General features: G+C 41.1%; 1 protein-coding gene across 5 annotated transcripts in view; it reads left to right on the top strand.

Annotated features, from left to right (window-relative positions):
• The window catches only part of CDK14 (cyclin dependent kinase 14), a 537,492-nt gene that overhangs the window by 450,906 nt on the left and 66,171 nt on the right, over positions 1-20,415 (top strand). For 4 of the 5 annotated variants that reach the window (XM_024577248.4, XM_045185274.3, XM_045185273.3 and 1 more), the window contains one exon: positions 6,211-6,354. In XM_024577248.4, the coding sequence (XP_024433016.2) occupies positions 6,211-6,326 (116 nt within the window). In that variant the 3' untranslated portion in view covers positions 6,327-6,354. Of the gene's footprint in view, positions 1-6,210; positions 6,355-8,681; positions 8,701-20,415 lie in introns of those variants that run through there. The other variant, XM_071221675.1, reaches the window with a different exon arrangement.

The following is a 20,415-nucleotide window of genomic DNA, read 5'->3' as shown; positions in this document are numbered from 1 at the left end:
ACATAATTCATTTTAACTGCAAATGCTCTTGGTGTTCATGCAGACAGATCTTCTCTAGATCTCTTAAAACAAAACACATTCCTGGGTGGGTTTTTGTTTTGCTTTTACAAAAGTGTTCATGTTTACACAGCCTCTTTCAATTACATTTTAAATATTTGGGGGAGGATTTATGTCTGGGAGGGCCTCATCTTTCTTCCAAAGTGTGAAACAGAATTCTTGTGAAAATTCACAAAACACTATTGCAGTAAGAATGTTGTTCAGTGGTGATACGTTCTTACCACATGCCGGTTAGACATATTCTCATTCTCATCACCTTAAAATTAATGTGCTGCATATATGCATAGATGTTTATAATATACTTATTAATCCTTTGGTATACATCACTTACCATGGACATACACAGTTATTTCCTTAATCTTTTGGAATTTGGACTCCCCCCGCCGAATTGTATCAGATTCACCTTGACAACAGTAACCCTTTTATTTTGGAACTAAGTCATAAAAGTAACAACTACTCTTGGGTATCCCGATCCTAAATGTTTTTTATAATCCTACAATTAATTTGAATTACCCATATTTTGCCTGCACTTTTCTGCCCAAATTTCTGAGGGAAAATAAGGGTGCGCATTAAACGTGGGTGTAATAGTCCTGTGCGTGACGCACACAAGCACGTGGGAGCATGTTGTACACGGGAGCGTGTTATACACAGCAACATTTCACCCCAAAGTGACTACAGATGTCTAATCCACTACTCCTCTAAGCTTTGTCAACCCTTTTGAACATTACATACTTTGTATTCAGCCCTCCTTCCTTTCTAAAAGTCTACTCACTGACCATTCCAACAGCTAGCTATCCCTATTTTTAAAAAATTAAAGATGAAATCCCTATGGAAAAATAATGATTTGGTGATACTTCCTTTTATACTGAAAAGAAGTGATGCAAATGGGCTTATTAGTTTATGGCTCATCAAACTGAAACATCCGGTTTGTTTTCCTTTTAGAACAACTCGGTATCCTTTTAGGATAACTCGGTATCACTCCTCCTTGGTAACATCTCAATCCCATCTGACTTGATGATTGCGTTTAAGCCAGGATTTTGATGGTCTATGAATCCTGAATTTTGTAGCTGTACTTTTCTGTTAATATGGACTTATTACCCACTTGCCACTTAGTTTATCAGCCAGTGGATAAATCCAGTTCCTATCAGTCAGTAAATGCCTACACATTATCACTCCATAGCAGGCTGCCGACGGAGACAGCCTTGTCCCCGTCATTAACACGCACAATGTATGCAGAACACCAGAGGGGAATTAAAACCACAAAAAATACCTCAGGGTGGTATTTTTAATATGAGAATTTAATTTGTAATTTCACAGATTAAGAATTTTGGCTGCATTAATCCCTTTATCAGCTCACAGCAGGCTATTTGCAGAAGCATAACCATAAGGTGATATTCATTGGCAGAAACACGTCTTTGCATAACGTTAAACATCAGGAGCAGGGAAACCTTTTGAAGGGGGGAGAATAAAGATGAAAAATCATTATATTTTTAAAGCACGATTCTGCTAAATGCCTCTGGTAAAAATTTTGAGTTACAGAAATGCTATTTCTGTGTCTAGTAGATAATCATTATGAAGCATAAATCCATTCTCAAGAAAGGACAATCCCAGTATTAAATACTGGAGTCATTTCCATTTTGAACAACGTGGTGGTCCTTGTAAACATGTTTACAAAACAAAGAATTCCAAGACTTCGGAGACTTTGGAAACTAGTTCTTTTAGGTGAGATGACTCGTTTTGGTGACCGTTATCTCGGTTAATACTCTGCAGACTATTTAGAAATTCTTAACGTCCAATTTTACATCAGGATGGAGTCTTGTAAGAGTTCACCACCTGGCAAACGGCAGTGGAGTGGCGCTTCCTTTTCAAGGAGACTTGGCAGGAGGTCCACCTGGGGAGATGAGTCACAGAACCAATAAACGGATTGTCTTAGCAGCCAGGTCATGGTTTAGATTCATCGGTTCCAGGAACCTCACTGCATTGTCGGCCCAGGCTGCTATAACAAAATACCATAAACGGTGGGAGGGAGTGGGGGCAGGGGGGCTTAAACAACAAACCATTTCTCACAGTTCTGGGCGCTGGGAAGTCCAAGATCAAAGTGCTGGCAAATTGGGTTCCTGGTGAGATTTTCTTCCTGACTGTGGACAGTTACCTTGCTGTATCTTTCCGAGGCAGAAAGAGAGTGATCTTTCTTCCTCTTGGTAGAAAACCTCTAATCTCACGAGAGCCCCGCCCTCATGACCTCATCAGCTGGGATTCTTAGTCAAAGGCCCACCTCCAAATACCACCGCTGTGGGTTAAAGGCTCCCACGCGTGAATGTGGAGGACATATTTCCGTCCAGAGCACTTACATTCTTAAAGACAGCTCATAGCATTTTTTAAAAAGAATGTCCACAAAAAGAAAACGTTTGTGCAGGCAGAAAGTGAAACCAATAAGAAAGGAAGAAGAGTGGAATAAAAATAAGTTCAAAGTGGGCTCCAGCCTTCTTGGCCACTTTAATATATCAGACCCTGAGAAAAGAGTATCAAGTAATCACATATCTTGGTTACATAGAATATTGCATTCATTTCATGGATTATATATAAAATTGGAGTTGTATACTTACGCCAGACTCTTACTTGCTTTGGAAGAACATGTAACAATAGAGTATCTTTCTTTATTGTACTGTTCTTTAAAACTTCACCAGTTTACATAATACCAAAATTTAGGAGTAATGTATTAGTGTGCCAGCGAGGCAGGAATTACAAGTTTATCAAACAAGAATGATGGTACAATTACCTGCGGATCTCGTGGTTAAAGCTGGCTAGTTCTGATGGCACCTTGTCATTCTCCCTGTGCCCCGAAACCCCAACAGCCTTGCCCCACCTCCTGACGAAGATTTAATTGCAAGAAGTAAATGGAAGGCTGATTCGGAAGAAATTCATTACTTTTCCCAAATATACCATAGGGCATTCTCCTGTGTATACTATCAAGTTACATAAATTATTGAAGCTGAACTACCCTTGTCAAAGTAAATGAACAAAATACACTTCACAGCACAGAGTCCTTGATTTTATTGCATTCGTTTGTTAATTCACAAAACTCAGATCTGCGGTAAAGAAGGTCAACAAATTGGTGCGTTGTGAAAAGCCCTGAACTGGGGACTAGACTCCCTGAATTCTGGCTTCAGCTCTGCTCTTGAGTAGCCAGGCAACTTGGTAGCCGTACCTCCATGTCATCTTTAAAAAAATAAAACAACCACACCCAATTCAAAATATTTGCTGTCTCCAATTCCTAGATTCCCATCCCCTTGGGAATCCTTTTGAACCAGGCTTTTGCACCCAAGACTCCAAAACCACCGTTTTCAAAGTCTGTATCCATTGACCCCTCCCCAGCCCTCATCTTGACCCGTCAGCAGAATTTAACACAAGTGACCACCATCTCCTCTTAGTAACGTTTCCTTCACTTGGATTCTAGGACAGGAATCTCCCGTGGTTTTCCTTTTGCTTCTACGTATCAGGTGCTGGTGGATTTCTTCTAATCTGCCAGACCTCTCACTGGTAGAGAGCCCTGGGGCTTAATCCGCAAATCTTTCTATCTATAATTCACTCCTCAGAGCTCAGATGATCTCATCCAGTCTCATGATTTAAACATCATTTATACTTTGACAGCTTCCAAGTTTGTATCTCCAGTCCCATCTTCCCTGACTCCAGGTCGCCTGTCCAACGGACTGCTCAGATTCTCTGTTTGGCTATCTACTAAGCATCTCAAAGTTAGTATTAGCAAAATGGAGCTCCTTATCTTTCCCCCCGAGACCTGCTCTCTCTGTGGTCTTCCCCTGTCAAAAGTGGCAATATTGTTCTTCCAGCTGATGAAAGTTACCTCTGACACCTTCTTTCGTCTCAGCCATACTCGCTTCCCCCGCAGACCCTGTGGGTATTAGCTTCAAAGTACAGGGTCTGTCCAGAAGGTGTCCAGCCATGTGATATGAAAAATAGAGACATTTACTGAAGAAGATAAAAGATACAAGAAACACTGTGCATGGGACAATGACACCTCAGTCCCCTTCAAAGTAGGCACCTTGGGACCTCACACAGTTCTCCCAATTGCTATCAGCTGCCCTGTCGTATTTTCCTGAATCTCGTTGACAGTCTGAAATCTCTTCCCTTTCAAAGGTGATTTTAGTTTTGGGAGAAGCCAGAAGTCTCAGAGTGTCAAACCTGGGCTATAGTGGGGCAGAGTCACCTGAGTGATTTGATGTTTCTCAAAAAAAAACTGCACAAGATGTGATGCATGAGCAGGTGTGTTGTCGTGATGAAGCTGCCAATCACCAGCTGCCCACAGCTGTGGCCTTCTGAGTTATTGGCATAATTTCCACAGAGGAATGTTCAAGCTTAACACAAAATTTGATGCAGATTTGTTGTCTACTCACTCAGTCATTTTGAATGTGACAGGCACACAGTACACATGCTCGCTCAGCAGCATCTACCACCCCCACTGACTAGTACAGTGAGGTGGTCATTGTTCACGCATGTGCATTCCAGTCCACTCTTCTTGGCTGCCAGGTTACGTCGCTGTCACACAAACCGTTCTCGTTATATCAACAGTGGTGGGACTTCTCCCGGGGAGGCCGCGCATGTCCAGAATCACACCTCTTCTCGCTTCTCCACTGCTCTCACTGCGCTCCACGTCACTCGCTGTCTTCTTTCACCTGCTTTCAATTTTTTGTGTTTTCAGTTTACTTTGTATTGGTTTCAGGTGTACAGCATAGTCGTTAGACAGTCATATACTTTACAAAGTGTTCCCTCAGATATTTTCAACACCCACCTGACACCATACGTGGTTATGACAGTATTACTGACTCCATTCCCTATGCTGTACTTTACCACCCTGTCACTACCAGTCTGTACTTCTGAATCCCTTCACCTTTTCACCCAGTCCCGCAAGCCCCCTCCCCTCTGGCAACCACCAGTCTGTTGTCTGTGCCTATGAGGCTAGTTCTCTTTTGTTTGTTAGTTTATTTTGTTCATTAGATTCCACATATAAGTGAAATCATATGGTATTTGTTTTTCTGTGACTGGCTTATTTCACTGAATATAATGTCCTCTCGGTCCATCCATGCTGTCACAAAGGGTAAGAGTTCCTTCTTTTTCATGGCCGAGTACTAATCTGTTGTATTTATGTACCACAGTTTTTTACCTACTCGCTACCTGCATTTTTGCAATAGCCTGCTGTTCTGCCCGCTTCTCTTCTTGCTTCCTGAGAGTCAGCTCCTGCTGCTTCCTCTGTCTACATTAGCACTCCCTGTTCCTCTCACGGGCATGGCTTGCCCTGTCACCTCCTTTGGGTTTCTGCTCAGATGTAGCTACATGTCCAGTTTCTCTTCCTTGACTTATTTTTCATCGTGACATTTGCTACTAGTTGATATTTGATATTTGTTTGTCTTCATCTGTCTCCCCCAAAGGGAGTCTACAAGAACGGGGATTTCTTTTCATTCTGGTTTATGCACTGCAGGATTCTGAAGTCCTAGAACAGCGTGGGCTCAATAAACATTTCTTTAATGAATGAAGGAAAGTATGGCACAAAGAAAGGGAAAAAAATAGCCCTGGCTGGGTGGCTCAATTGGTTGGAGTGCTGTCCCATATGCCAGAAGGTTGCAGGTTTGATTTCCCAGTTAGGAGGCAGCTAACATCTCTCTCTTTCAGTCTCTCTCTCTCTCTCTCTCCCCCTCCCTCCCTCTCCCTCTCCCCCCTCCCTCCCCTTTCCTCTCTCTCTAGGATCAATAAAATATATCCTCAAGTGAGAATTCAGAAAAGAGAGAGAGAGAATGAGAGAAAGAAGAAGGGAGGGAGAGAGGGAAGGAAGGAGGGAGATAGAGAGGGAGGGAGGGAGGGAGGGAGGGATGAGGGAGGGCACCTGAGCGGTGCTTCTGTGGGGAAGGCAGACTGTCCTGTCATGTGTGTGAATCTGTGTACACATGTTTGTAGCTGTGATTGCTTGACTTTCAATCCACTGAGCCAAACCAGCCAGGGCTCAATTGCTTGACTTTCAGAAGCCAATACTGTTCCCTGGGCCAGACATCCAAAATTGCAGCTCAGTATCCATTTTTAAAATGAGAAGATTATAAATACACCAATAAATATGTAAATGATAACCTTTCATTCTGTCCACAGTGTCTTCTATTTTTACCGTCCCAAATGTAAGATTGCAGCCGGAATCCGGAGAAAGCATGCGGGCCTTTGGGAAAAACAATAGTTATGGGAAAAGTCTATCAAACAGCAAGCACTGATGAGCACAGCATTCTCGAGAGAGCACAGGTAAGATGACCCACTTTACTTGGAAAGTAATACCGAATAGACGTGAAAGAGATCTTTTAAATGAAATATTTCAGGTTCATTTTTCCCCATCTTACTAGCCTCTCGTGTGCACTATGGCACCCCTCACAGACTCTGCTGAGGCGGGGTACAGTCAGTCATTTGCATGTTTGCCAGCACTTCCAGACTCCAACCAAAATTTTACTTCATTTGTAGAGTTAGGAGCAAAGCATTTAGTCATAAGCAAGTCATTTTAACTATTCATACATTCTTCGTTGAGGAGAGAAAAAGGTTAACCTTGAGCTGTGTCTGAGCCACAGACCTGCTTTGTTCGACCCACACATTTTTTTTAATTAGATGCTCTCATTTTACAATGGGGAGATTTTATAGAAAGTCTGGATTTCTGGCTTTTCTTGAAAAGTCAGCAATTCTGCAGTACCATGCTCACAACCCTGCCGGAAGTCTATGAATCTGAGTGGATCGCAGCTGCCTCCGTGGGAAAGGACGTGTGCTCCCTGGTGTTGCCCGGGGCCCATGTGGGCCACTTCACCCATTTCTGACTCCCGCCAGGCCCCTCGTAGCGACCTTGTCATGGTGCAGCTTTCCTTGTTTTCCTCTGCGGCGCCGTGACCTCTACTGTTCTGCAGATGGGCAGCAGCATCTAAACAAGGCATCCTCCAGGCCTGTCGGCCTGTCCCAGCCATCGCACACGCCTCCCAGACACAAGCCCAAGACAGCAGCTTTGGAAAAGGCTGTGTCCCTCCTTACTGACAGGTGGAAAGGTCTGGGTTTTTGGAATTGTGTGCCCCTGTGTATATATACACACACCTTCTTGTTCAATGTCTCATGACCCTATTAAACAAATAGAGAATCAACTTTTTTATGGGGAAAGCTTTTTATTTGCTCATCCATATTCATTTCTTGCTCCTGTGGATGCTCAGTAATTCAACATTTGAGCGAATTGGAGGATGGATGTAGCATTGCAGGAGCTCCTCCTTCTTCCTCTGTCTCTTAGTACAAAAGAGATTAACAGACTGATTTGTCAGCCTGGCAAAGAGAACAAATTAAATGGTCCACCTTGTCCTTGGCCGGATGGCTCATTTGGGTGGAGCATCATCCGGTACACCCAATGGTTTCGGGTTCAATCCCTGGTCAGGGCACATGCTTAGGTTATGGGTTCAATCCCCAATCAATCCCCAATGAGGGTGTGTATGGGAGTCAGCAGATCAATGCTTCTCTCTCTCTCTCTCTCTCTCTCTCTCATCAATAAAAGTATATCCTTAGGTGAGGATAATAAAGACATATTCTTTCTTTCCATAAAGAAATATTGTCCACCTTGTCTTATGGGTGAAATGCCAGTACCCTGAGCTGTATTTGGACTTAGATTTTGCCGGCATTCAGTGTGGGGGCCAATGCTGGCTTCTCGGGAGTATGGTGATGAGTTCCGAATGGCTGGAGAGAGAAGATGCCCAGGTGAAAGGGGATGAGTAAATATCGGCCAGGACTGGTAAACTTGCCGCGTCATTTGTTGGTTTGAGTGAGATTCTTCATTCCTCAGGCCAGTTTTCCCTGCTGGATACAATGTTACCTAAAAGCACGACTGTACTGCCCTGTAGCATTTCTACTCCTGTTCTGAATTTCAACTGGTCAGACCAAGAGAGAGTGGGCTGAGTTTTTGACCATTCCTGGTTCTGAGAGTGGTTTTCATTCACGACGGTTGCAGCATAGGCCTCTTAAAGTCTTTAACCTGTATTACCATAATGAGGGCCCCTGGCTTTATAAATCCTCAGCCTTCAGTAGTACAAAACAGAAAGTGGACTTCCTTTGGGTTGCTCTCTCAAACACACATGCACACGAGTGAGCATGGGTTTCAGCGGCGAGTCCGTGTTCTTTCCTCTCTGCTCTTCGGAGATCTCTGCGACCTGAGCCTGGCCAGTCAAAGCTGCCGGGACGCGGGTCAGGGCAGCTCTGGGTAAAATGAAATCAGACTCACAGAACAGAGGCATCATCTGTAAGGACTCAAACACTAATTGAAAAAAGATTTTAAAAGGTTCTCAGAACTGCAATCATTAGTATTTAAAAGCCCCTTTAAAATGATTTTCCTTGCAGTATATTTTAAAAACTAATTTAAGGGTATGTCTGCATGGTGGAAGCTCTTCCTCTGGAATTATTAGATGATACAAATATTTTCTCTATGAGTTTTGTTTTTTTCACATCAACTTGTAAAGCTTTAATATAGTTACTGTTTTTGTTGTTTTCTTCCAAATCTAAATACCTCATCTTAATTCAACATTATATTGAGAAAACATCTGATTTTTTTTTTCTCTCAGAAAAGCTGCAAGGAGGCTGGACTCTAAGAGTTGTCTGCCAGCAGCAAAAGAAATCATTTGAATTTCTCCTCTGTGTGGATTTTGAATTTTCGTCAAGGGGAGCCATCTTGGAGATAAATGTATACAGCCCATACATTGTCCTAATGCATGCTGTGCAATAGAGCTTATTCTGACCAGCCCTTGAATACCAAACTGTAGACACACAGAGCGAAAAGTCTACACAAAAAAGGGTATTCATAAAGAAACACATAAAATTCCTAGAGTTTAATTTTGTTGTGGATGAATTAATTGTCTAGAGCAGGATGTGGCATCTTAAGTTTTCCTCAGATGTCCCAATTCTTTGTAAAGTCCAGAAGGATTGGAAAGGAGACGGCGGTGGAAGGGCTTGGGGCCCAAATAGGCTAAGACTAGGCTAAGGCCAGCATTTCAGCCACCTCTCTTGGGAGGTAAGACAGAGGGAAATGCGTGGTATCACTTCTGTTTTTGAAATGAGGGAGGACTGATAGACAGGAGCGTGTCCGGTCCTAATTTTGTTCCCGATGATACCTCAATGCCAAATTGTTTCTATACTTGCGTACTAAGGTCACTTCGTTACTTAGCCAAGAGAACTAGATTTGCACAAACTGGATAATGGGAAGCACGTCCACTGCAGCAGAAAGCAATTTTGGTTTCAGAGTCCTGCGACCACATTACATAAAAAGAAAAACCACTCACAGCCAAGGTAAACATGGGCTCGGTGCCGCTGAAGGACCAAAGCGCCGTGCTCCCTACATTTTATTGTCCTCTGAAGATGGGACAAACTCGGGAGTGCACAGATTGTCCCCACTCTCTTAATCGGCATTGAAGGATAAGACGCTCTTAACGTCTGAGGGAGCCTTAAGTGTGCGTAGAAATTTCCCCCAAGGAAAAGACTAGAAGCTATATTGAATACCACATCCATTAGTATGACTTGTATGCAAACACAGCCCTATGTTGGGCTTAATTTTCATTCTGAACAGACAGGAAGTGCACGGGCGCTCTGTCTACTTCTCTTTTCGCTGAATACAAGAAATGAGAATGGCCTCTAATCTTTTAAACACATGCTTTATAATTTTTTTCTGAAATGACATGTGCTCATTATGGTACATCTCTTTTTAATGAATCAGTTGGTCTTCAGACCCTGTTAAATGTGTAATAAATATACAGCTCTCTGTCTAGTGCATGAAAAAGATTGTACTTGGTTCAAGTGCAAGAAGTTAACTGCATGCATATTTTAGAGCTTCTCCCTGCCTTATAGAATATTATCTTTGCTAATCAACATTATTCAAGTATTATATGACAACAAAAAAAAAGTTCGACTCTCTCGGCTTGACTTAGTCATCAAGCAATAATTAACTAAAAGTAGCCTTCCAGGTAAACAGTAGAATGCATAAATGCTAAGAATTCTAATCAAATAAGGTAAAGGTTGTTTAAAAAGAAACTCCAAACCGAATGCACCGCATTGGTACTGTTGCATTCACCCTTCCCAGGGTGCCAAACCCTGGGGGGGGGTTAAAAATCCAGGTTCCTGAGGTCCATGAATCTGCATTTTAAAGACCCCCAAAGTGTCTCAACTCCATATAATGAAATATTTAGTAAGTATCAAGAATTGCATGTTTATGAAGTAAAATAATCAACTATTTGGGTCAGGACTGGATATAGACAAACTAGGAAAATCCAGCCTAGTCCTTCCTTTTTTTTAGGAAGAGTAGTGTAGACTTGTGCTAATAAGGTAACCACTAGCCACATGTAACTTTTTTAATTTAATTTTTCATTAATTAAAATTAAATTAAGTTACAATTTTGTTTCCTCGGTAGCAATATCACATTTCAAGTGCTCAGTAGCCACACGTGGGTAGCAGCCACCTGATTAACCAGGGCGAATGTGGAACCTTTCCAACACCACAGAACAGTGTGGAGGACAACTGGGGAAGAGCATTTCTCCTGCCTCTTAATGGAGGAATCAGGAAAATTAAACTGATTCATTAGTAAACATATGTGTCAGTTCCAGATTATAGCCACCTAAGAGAAGCTCAAAATGTTTGAAAAGAGAAACTCAAGTGAGGAAAGAGTCAGGTAGCAAAGTGAGAAGAACAGAGACGGATGGTTGAGAATGACAGAAAAGGCTTTGCCCCAGGAACAGGACAGACCACAAGAAAGTGGGTCTGAGGACCTTTTAGGAGAAGGAGACACGGTCAAGTCTCCTCAGTTAATGGCGGTTGTTGTTGAGATTGCTCTGGGAAGGAAGGAGGAGCAGGCTGGTAGTCCGCGTATGTGCACAAAAACGGAATGCCCCTCAGAATCCAAAGGGGCTTCAGCTTGTCTGCCAGCTCAACTGCCACCTCGACTCTGCTACCTGCTCCTGGGGAGACACCCACCTGTTGCTCTCCTTTATGCAGCTCAGTTATGTCACTGCACCCACTAACATTGCTTCCGTCTTCTCCTCTCATAGCGTCTGCTGACTTGTCTCTGCTCGTTCATGAATCCTGCTTATGGTGGCCCCTCTTTGTCTCTCCTATTCTGGGGCAGTTTGTTGCTGAGCTCCTTTCCTCAGATTCAGTTGGTCTGCAGAAGCAGTTCTGATTGGTCTGGTCATCATCACGAAGTAGAGAGCAAGGTGTCGAGCAAGGCTGTTTTGTGAGTCTCCCCCAGAAGTTGCTGGCTGACTGTAGAATACCCTGGGCCAGGTGCAGAGCTCCGATTCAGTGAGCTGAGCTGTGAACTGGGTGGCCAACCCTTCTGAAGGGACCCCTGGGAAGAGGTCTCTGGGCTTAGCAGTCTCTGAAGCTTCTATGAAGCAAGCTGTATAGTCTGAAGGTACTTTACCTGGCCACCACCAAACATCAGCCCAGTACCGAGGGACACTCCAGGGTTCATGAAGTTACAACATCCTCACCGTGTGATATTTTTGTCTGAAGGTCTTTTTAAGGCCATGTTGCATTTTCTCAACTATAAACACACCAGTTAGTATTTATCACATTATAAGAAAGTCAAGGGTTGGATCTAGCTTTCTTTTAGTAGCAGGAAGTCTTTTGATTTTTTTCCTGCAAGAATTGTCATTTTCTGCATGATCCTGCAAGTTTTTTTCCTATCAAACAACTACATTTTTATTCTCTGTTGTCTCATGTAGTTGACAAGACTAGTTCTGGAAATAACAGTGAGAGAGGGAAACAAACCTTGGTGTTCCTCCAAGGTTTTATCTGAAAGGGTCCCTGGTTTGTGTCATTACCCCTACATTGCTGCAGATTAAAAAATACGTCTTACTCAGAAATTGACAGTGCTTCAAACCACAAACACATAATGCATATGAACACCTGACAGAGAAGAGGCTAGAATGTTGTCTAGATTCCCACCCCATCTCCACCCCCTTTCCTCGGTGTCCCCTCTACCCTGGAGAGTCTATTATCTCCTCTAAACTCTGATACAGATTAGTAGGCTATGGAAGTTTGTCTCTTCTCCCCTCCCTCTCCCTTTTCTGCCTCTCCACGTCTCCCTTTCTGTGAGTCACCTCTGACCTGTTCTCTGCAACATCGCTGCCAACCCCGTGCAGGGTTCGCAAAGGACTCTAAGGCCTTTGCTGTCTCATCTACTTAATCCTATCCTGGGATTGGGACGAAGCAGAATGAAAATAAAGTTGAATATAGGTTTCATGCTTCATTCAGAGTGCATGTTTAAGTATTTAGTCAATTTTTTAATGTTGACATAATTTCTGATTTGTAGAAAAGTTGGAAGAATAGTACAAAGAATTCCTGATACCCTTTATCCACTTTCCCCAAATGTTTGCATTTTACATTTGCTATGTTGTTCATTCTCTCTCACTCTCTTTCACTCTCTCTCCCTCCCTCCCCCTCTCTCACACATACACACAAATGTGTGCACATATATGTTGTTTCCCTAAACCATCTTTTTAACCTACATGACATTCCATTACCTTTAAATATTTCAACATGTTTTCCTTAAGAATTCAGAGTGATATTTTTAATTAAAAATAATAATAGTTTTTGCCCTTGCTTTCCCTTCTCTGAGAATCTTTAAAAGCAAACTGGCTAAAAGAGAAGGAACGTTTGATGCTTCACAAACTGGTTCATCAGCCCAAAGAGGCTCAGAAATTGGCTATATATTTTTGTGATTCAGTATTTTAGGTCAGATGAGCTTTCAAAATGGGGGTGGGGATAGCACTGCGACTTGTATCTCCGTCTTTTTAAAACCCAAATTAATTTCTTAGGGACTATTTTGCCAGCAGCATAATATGAGCGAAGCTGTCTTATAAAAATAGTGGGCACGGGATGTGATGTGGCTAGTAAGCAGGATGACTATTACAGTGCTTGGCCAAACTGTGATGGAGTTAGCAGTCGCATATATTATAACAGGTAGTTATAATCAATTCAGGTGCTCTATTTTTCCTTTTTATTTAGCATTCAGTCTTATGAATTTGGGATACAGAGGGAAGAATCATCTCTGCCCTAAGTGCACGGCATTGTATTATTAATACCAGGAGAGCAGCTGAGTCCCCCTAACAGTCTTTGTGGTCTGTGGATACCCTAAGAAATGTCTGAGCATAAAAAGAGGCTGTTTGAGTTGAAGTGGGCTGATGGTCTGGGATGACATTTGAATGCATGGAGGGCAATGTCGACATGAAAATGTCGAGAAGGGAGGGCAAAAGGAAGCTTGAAACTACTCCCATTGTCCCGCGATGCTCATCACTCCTCCTGAGCCATTCCTCCCGTGGGAGCTTTGTCTGGGTGGAAATGGTGAGTGGGACCAGGGAGGGTACACACTGGGGCTTTGGGACAAAAGCCAGGGATTCAGGTTCTTAGACACATTAACATTCTAGACAGATAGCAGATGTAATGAAAAGCACAACCCAAATGTATTGCAAGCCTAACAAACTTAAACATTTTAGCTAAATTATTACAAGTATATTTAACAAAATGTTTGCAATACTCTGAGATGCTTCTATGAATAAAGCTTTTAAGAACATCAAATCAGTTGTGCAAATGAATAATTTACCAAGTCTCATTTGGAATTTAGGATAGCTGTTTCCTCTACCAACACCCACGCGCGTGCGCAAACACACACTCTGTACACTCCCACAGCCAAACGGAATAATTGTTCAACAGTCCTAGAGTTGCTAGGATAACATCATAGATTAATCAAAGGGTTGCTTTTCCACCTAAGGAAACAATGCACGAGGTCTCAAGTGGAAAACAATACAAACGTGGGAGAAATGGGTGGAAATTTGACTCCTAAGAAATATCACCATGTATGCCAAGCATGAAATCAAACACTGTGGCTATTAACTTCCATACTTAGGTGAATTTTTCCCTTTAAATGATTACCATTCTTTTAATGTAGTTTGTATTATGTACAGTGCTCTTGGATTTTTAATTGCTCTGGATTATCATTTTCAATGCAATTAGTAAAAGGCCCTCAATTACACATAATTATTACTATAAATGGGGCTACTGGCCTAATTACTATAAATGAGGAAAGATGTGTGATTATCATGTCCAATTAAATCATGTACAGTATTTATTTTGCATTATTACATACAATGGTGTAATGATTAATTACATTGTATCATTCCTTGGTCAACAAGTCTATTTTACATTAAGATACCTAGAATTGTTATCCATTGTCAAAAACCCGGGTACTGGATCTTTTTTCCTAAAGTAATTGAGTTACTCTGATTGTGCAGACAAAAAAAAATCTGGAAGAAAAAAATATATTTTACCTCCATTAATTAACAATGCCCAGATTATCCTGTGTTTTCAGTGTTCAGTTTCTCTTGAGCCCAATGCCAAGTTCTACCATACCTGTTTGTTTTTATGTAAATGAGCAAAAATCAACACCTCTAAATAATGGTAACATTTAAAACATGCCTGAGGGTGGGGGCAGGGGAAGGAGGCCTTTCCTTCATTGTGGCAAACGTGATAATCACCCCTAGTTTACAAATGCACACTTAACAAGCTTATAGCACATAATTAATTCTGCAAAGGATGCTTTTTGACAGAGTGGGATTATGAGAATTGCATACTGATAGTGGCAGGAGAAATAAATCTATTTTCTCTACGTCAGGTGGGGTGTTCTTGTCTTCTTCAGAAACTGGCACATCTCAGAGGTGTTGCTCTCCAAATGATCTCAGGATGGAAAGAAATCAGTAATTACAGAGCCAGGCATTCAGTTGTGTCCTAATTTTCCCATCAGTTTTTCAGTATTTCAGCTGCCTCAGAGACTTAAAGTATTCTCATTAGGTAGCTGCAGAGGCAGCCGCTTGCCTACTCCCTCATTCTCTCACTCGAATTTCCTTTTTTTTTTTTTCCATTCCTGCCTTGGGAGTGACTGTGAAGATCATTTGCTGGAATGATTGGCAGGTTAGAGGATTCGATCAGATGAGTTCCTCTTAGTGCAGGTCAAAAAGGCTAGTTAGCAGGAGCTGTCGAAAAATGCCAGCAGCATTCGAAATGGGAAATGTCATGACTTCGAGGCAGGGGGTGCCACCTGGAACAGAAGGCCCCCAGCTCATTAGCAAGTTACAGGATGCGGGCTTAACTGGAGGGAGCAGAGGAGGAAAGATAATACCCAATAGGAAAAATGATTGTGAAGTGGAATTGATTTCATGTATAATTTGTTTATCACTAGAGGGGACAAATGCTGTCCTTCTGACATGAGCAGAGAAGTGTGGACTGTGAATGAAGCCACTTAGCATAATCTCCAGGTTGAGCTTTGGATTTAAAGAATGCAAACTTCTTTATTCTTAACTGTGGAAATGATCAGGTCATGTTACATTAATTAAAGCTGACATACTCTCAAATGTTTTATCTGGGCGATGTGGCAATTCAAGAGAAACGGAGATGGGCAACTTTAGAAAATAAGAGGGATTTTTTTTTTCCCCTCTGCTGGTGTGGAAGACTAGCTCAGTTGCATGCTGAATTATAAAAGGGCTGTGGTGAGCTAGGCTGCACCAGTCAAACCTGGGCTTCCTGATTCTTACGCAAACCCTTTGGGAGATTTAGATCCAATCCCTGTTAAAGTATATTTGTATATTTTCGAATATGACTGTATCATAGTTTGGAACAATGTTAAAATTTGGATCTGGTTTTTAAAGGGGGGGGGAAGCTCTCCCATTTCATGACTTCCTACTTGTCAGTTCATCTAGAATTTGATTATTTTACCATAAACTTAGCAAATTACAGTAGCCATAGCTACCAACAAAAGGAAGCTACAAGGATGTCCTAACGGGGAAAATTAATCTGCAATTTGTAAAAGGAGAACGTAGTGGCAAAACAAGAAATAATATGCCTAGTCTGTACTCCAATTAAACTCCAAATTTAAAGGTTCCGGTATTCTCACATGTTAAGAATATGTTAAATGGGCTTTAGTGTAAAGCCTTTTCCTACATACATTCCAACAGAAAATGGTGTTTCTTTTGCTAAGAAACTTTCATGATATCATTGATCTTTCACCTGGAGGTCTTCATTTGTTAAGCCACAGACGCCACAGCTGTGCATCTTTCTGGCTGAGCACTGAAGGCATCCAGATTTTGGTTAAGACATATTTTCAAAATGCCTTTGCCTTGAGTTTCTCTCTTTTCTCTTAAATACTGAGACAGTTTATGAGGCAGATATGAAATAGCTAAAGCTTGTTTTATCAAGCAGCCTCAGATTGCTGCCTTAAGTGAGTAGGAATCTGAAAACCTCCTAGTCAAAACACTGGTGGAAAATTCATTCTGTTCTGTACTCAGCATAAAAAGCTTAGCATTAAGCTACTGAATATAGCTGTCAAGATGTACTGTGTTAGTTTTGTCAAATCTAAAAATTTAAACATCAGTATTAATCCACTCATCCTCTCGTTTGGGCGTTTTACTGTGTGGTCCAAAAGCTGGCCTTTGAAAAAAAAAATTATGAAATAGTGTTTGAAATGGTTCATCTACTGTTAAGATTTTTTATTCTTCTCCCACAGTAACTCAATTTTATAGTAACTGACAGGTTTATTAGAAAAATGAATAAATCAACTATTTTCAGAGAAAACATTGTGAAGTAAGAGAATTGGGTCTAAGTTGGGTCCAAGTGGATCTCGCAGTTTCAGACTAGTTTTAAGTAAAATGTCCTTACCTCTCCGATGGGCAAGCCACAGGTGTCGTGCATTCGGAGCCACAGGTGAAGGGCGGTGTTTGTGCATGGCTCCACTCACCGCAGAGTTCACCTGTTTTCACACTCATGTCCTTCTTCTGCCCCAGGACCCCATCCAGGGCACCATGCGGCCTTTATCACAAGGTCTCCTTAGTCTCCTCTGGTCTGAGGTAGTTTCTCAGTCTTCCCTTTTTCTTCACGACCTTGAAGCTTTTGAAGAGTACTGTTCAGGTATTTTATAGAATGTTCCTTATGATGTTTTCTTATGGTTAGATGGGGTTCTGGGTTTTGGAGAAGAATACCACCAAATGAAATGCTGTTCTCCTCACACCACGTCAGGAAGTACGTGACACCCACATGACCTATCACTGCCCGTGCTGACCTTGACCACTAGTTGCAGCTTCACAGACCACAGGACATCCAGAAAGCAAAATCAGAGAGGCAGAAGGTCTGGGATAGGTTCTCAATCAAATGGAAGGAATTCAAGATGAGTTACCGAACCGAGGACAGAGCTGCCTGGCAACAGATTCAGAAGGAAGACAGAGAAATGACTCTCAAGGCTCAGACCTGGCTAAAAACGGTCAGAAATGAAGGAGAGGACCGTGTCCAAGTTAAGAATCCTGAGATGTTCCAGCCTCTGACTCAGGATCAGTGGTAGAATGCAGCAAGATGCCCGACAGAGGGTGAAATACATTTTGTGAGCATGAATAAATGTGTGGCTATTTCACACAGGTTGGGAACAAAGCCAGAGCTTCTGCTTCTCTGTATTGAAGTCCCCTGTCAGGAGTCTGTCTTCCTCACCAGAATCCGGTCTCAGAAAACAGGCACTTGTTGACTGTCTTACCCCCATGTCACTATTACATCTCCATCTCCCAGTATGGAACGTAATTTATGCCCATTAATATTTTTTAGACGTTGTTGGAATTAGTGAATATCCAGCACACTCATCATACCAAAGTCTTCTGTCCTCTCAGCAAGCGGTTTTTGAGCAGCCGTTACATGGGTGTTGTTTTAGGCAGCTGTGGGTAAGAAAGTGTCTAGCTTCACACAATTTTTTTAATTTTTAACTTTTTTCAGTTGCAGCTTACATTCAATATTATATTGTGTTGGTTTCAAGTGTGCAGCACAGTGGTTAGACAATCATGTACTTTATAAAGTGTTCCCCCAGTACGCACCTAGCACCTTACATAGTTATTACATGCTATTGACTATATGTTCTATGCTGTGCTTCTCACCCCCATGACTGTTCTGTAACTACCCATGTGCACTTCTCAGTCCCTTCACATTTTTCACCCAGTCCCCAACCCCCCTGCCCTCGGGCGACTATCAGTCTGTTCTTTCTATCTGAGAGTCTGGGTTTTTTGTTTTGTTGGTTTGCTTACTTATATTATTCTTCAGATTCCACATATAAGTCAAATCATACGGTATTCTTTCTCTGACTGACGTTTTACTTAGCGCAATACCCTCTATGTTTGTTCATGCTGTCACAAATGGTAAGATTTTGTTCTTTTTTATGGCTGACTAATATTCCAGTGTATATAAATATCCACTTGTCAATTGGTGGGCACTTGGGTTGCTTCCATAGCTTGGCTATTGTAAATAATACTCCAATAAACATGGGGGTGTATGTAGTCTTTCAAGTTAGTGTTTGGCTTTTTTGGCTATATACCCAGAAATGGGATTGCTGGGTCAGAAGACTGTTTCATTTTTAATTTTTTGATGAACCTCCATACTGTTTTCCACAGTGGCTGCACCAGTCTGCATTCCCACCAACAGTGCACCTCTTTTCTCCACATTCTCGCCAACACTTGTTATTTTTTGATTTACTGATGATAGCCATTCTGGCAGGTGTGATGTGGTATCTCACTGTGGTTTTAATTTGCATTTCTCTGCTGATTACTGACATTGAGCATCTTTTCAGATGTCTATTGACCATCTGTATGTCCTCTTTGGAGAAGTGTCTGTTTGGGTTTTTTGGTCCATTTTATAATTGGATTGTTTGTGGGTGGGGTTTTTTTGTTTGTTTTTTTTTTGTTTTGCCTTTGGAAGACACAATTTAGAAAAACAGCTATGAACACTTAAATTTCATGATAGGGTACAGCAGAAGTTCGCATGAATCCACATGGGATGACAAATGAGGTAAGAATAAATTTTTTATTTTCTTGAAATGAGTACTCAAGATATTCTTGAAAATGTTTCACAAAAGAAGAGATTTTGAGCAAAAGAAGGAATTAGGTTTTCCATGGGCACAAACGAGGAAAAGAAGTGTGTTTTCAAGCAGAGGAGACACTGGGAGTGAAGCCGTGTCACAAAGTCTCTTAGGGAAAGCCTGTAAAGCTATGGGGCACGGGGAGGGGCATGGGGAGGGGCCGTGGGAAGAGACAGGGCTGAAAAAGCGACTGAAGCTACATTGTGGAGGGTCTAGAATGACATGCTAAAGAGTTTCGATTTTAATGGGATTGCCCGTGGGGAAACATACATGGCCTCCTGGTCAGGCACGGGACGGTCAAAACACCTTAAAGTTGGAAGATTCTTTAAGGATCATGTAACAACCTTCAAAGAAGATATGATATTTTTTTTTCTTGGAAGTTCTGATTATGGTCGATCATGTCTTGAAAGTAAGTAAAGAAAATGCATAACATTTTGTTCACACTTGTGTCTAACATAATGTTAGAACATTAGAAATTAAACTAACACCCTTCTCTTTAGCTGAAACCTATTCATCCCCTAGCCCTACAATTTTGTGAATCTATTTTGGGAATGGCTCCTCTACTATACAGTTTTCAACATGCATATAATGTACTTCTTGAAAAATTATGCCCAAATTCTTTATTTTAGTTAAAAAAATGTTTTCTGTATTCATATCCTATTTGTAAAATGAATAATGACCCATTTAATTTAGCTTTTGTGAATATGTAGAATTTCACATATTAAGATGTATTGACAACATTTAGGAGAAATGCAACACTAATAAGTGAGGTAACTGATTTTTCAGGGATAAAAATGTAAGACAGTTTTTGAAAAGAAATGTTAAAGGATTTAGTATCTTCATGATCTTGCTTGTAATGTGCTTAGCACTCAGTAGGGGTACAAAAGTTTTTCATGAAGAAATTCATACTGATGTTTATGTACTTTAAGTATCTATAAGAATTAACTCCAGTTTTTATGCCCTTTTTGCCTAAATACAAATAAACTTTTAAGTATATGAAGATCTTAAAATGTGTCTAAGCAATTTTTTAAACCACCTAATATTTAGAAACTCAATAACTTTTTGATGATAGTGCTGATAATGAAAAATAAAAAATGTTAAAATAACTAACATAAGACATATTAAACATAAATTATTTAGAATTGATGACTTAAATATGTTTAAAAAGGGGTTTTTAAGTACACTAAAGTATTCCAAACTAATTAGAACATTATGCAGCCAAAAAATTGCAGTCTAAAAGTAAATAACAAGGAGAAATACATGTAATAATGTGAAAAAAGTATAATATTCACTTATACATACAAAATATGTATGTAAAGAAAAATGACAAAGGAAATACATTAAACTATTATATACCTGGTTTAGCAGGAAAAAGG

This window comes from Desmodus rotundus, chromosome 6, assembly GCF_022682495.2.
Source record: "Desmodus rotundus isolate HL8 chromosome 6, HLdesRot8A.1, whole genome shotgun sequence".
NCBI lineage: Eukaryota > Metazoa > Chordata > Mammalia > Chiroptera > Phyllostomidae > Desmodus > Desmodus rotundus.
Note: the sequence above shows the minus strand (reverse complement) of the source record. Positions and strands in the feature narration are given on the sequence as shown.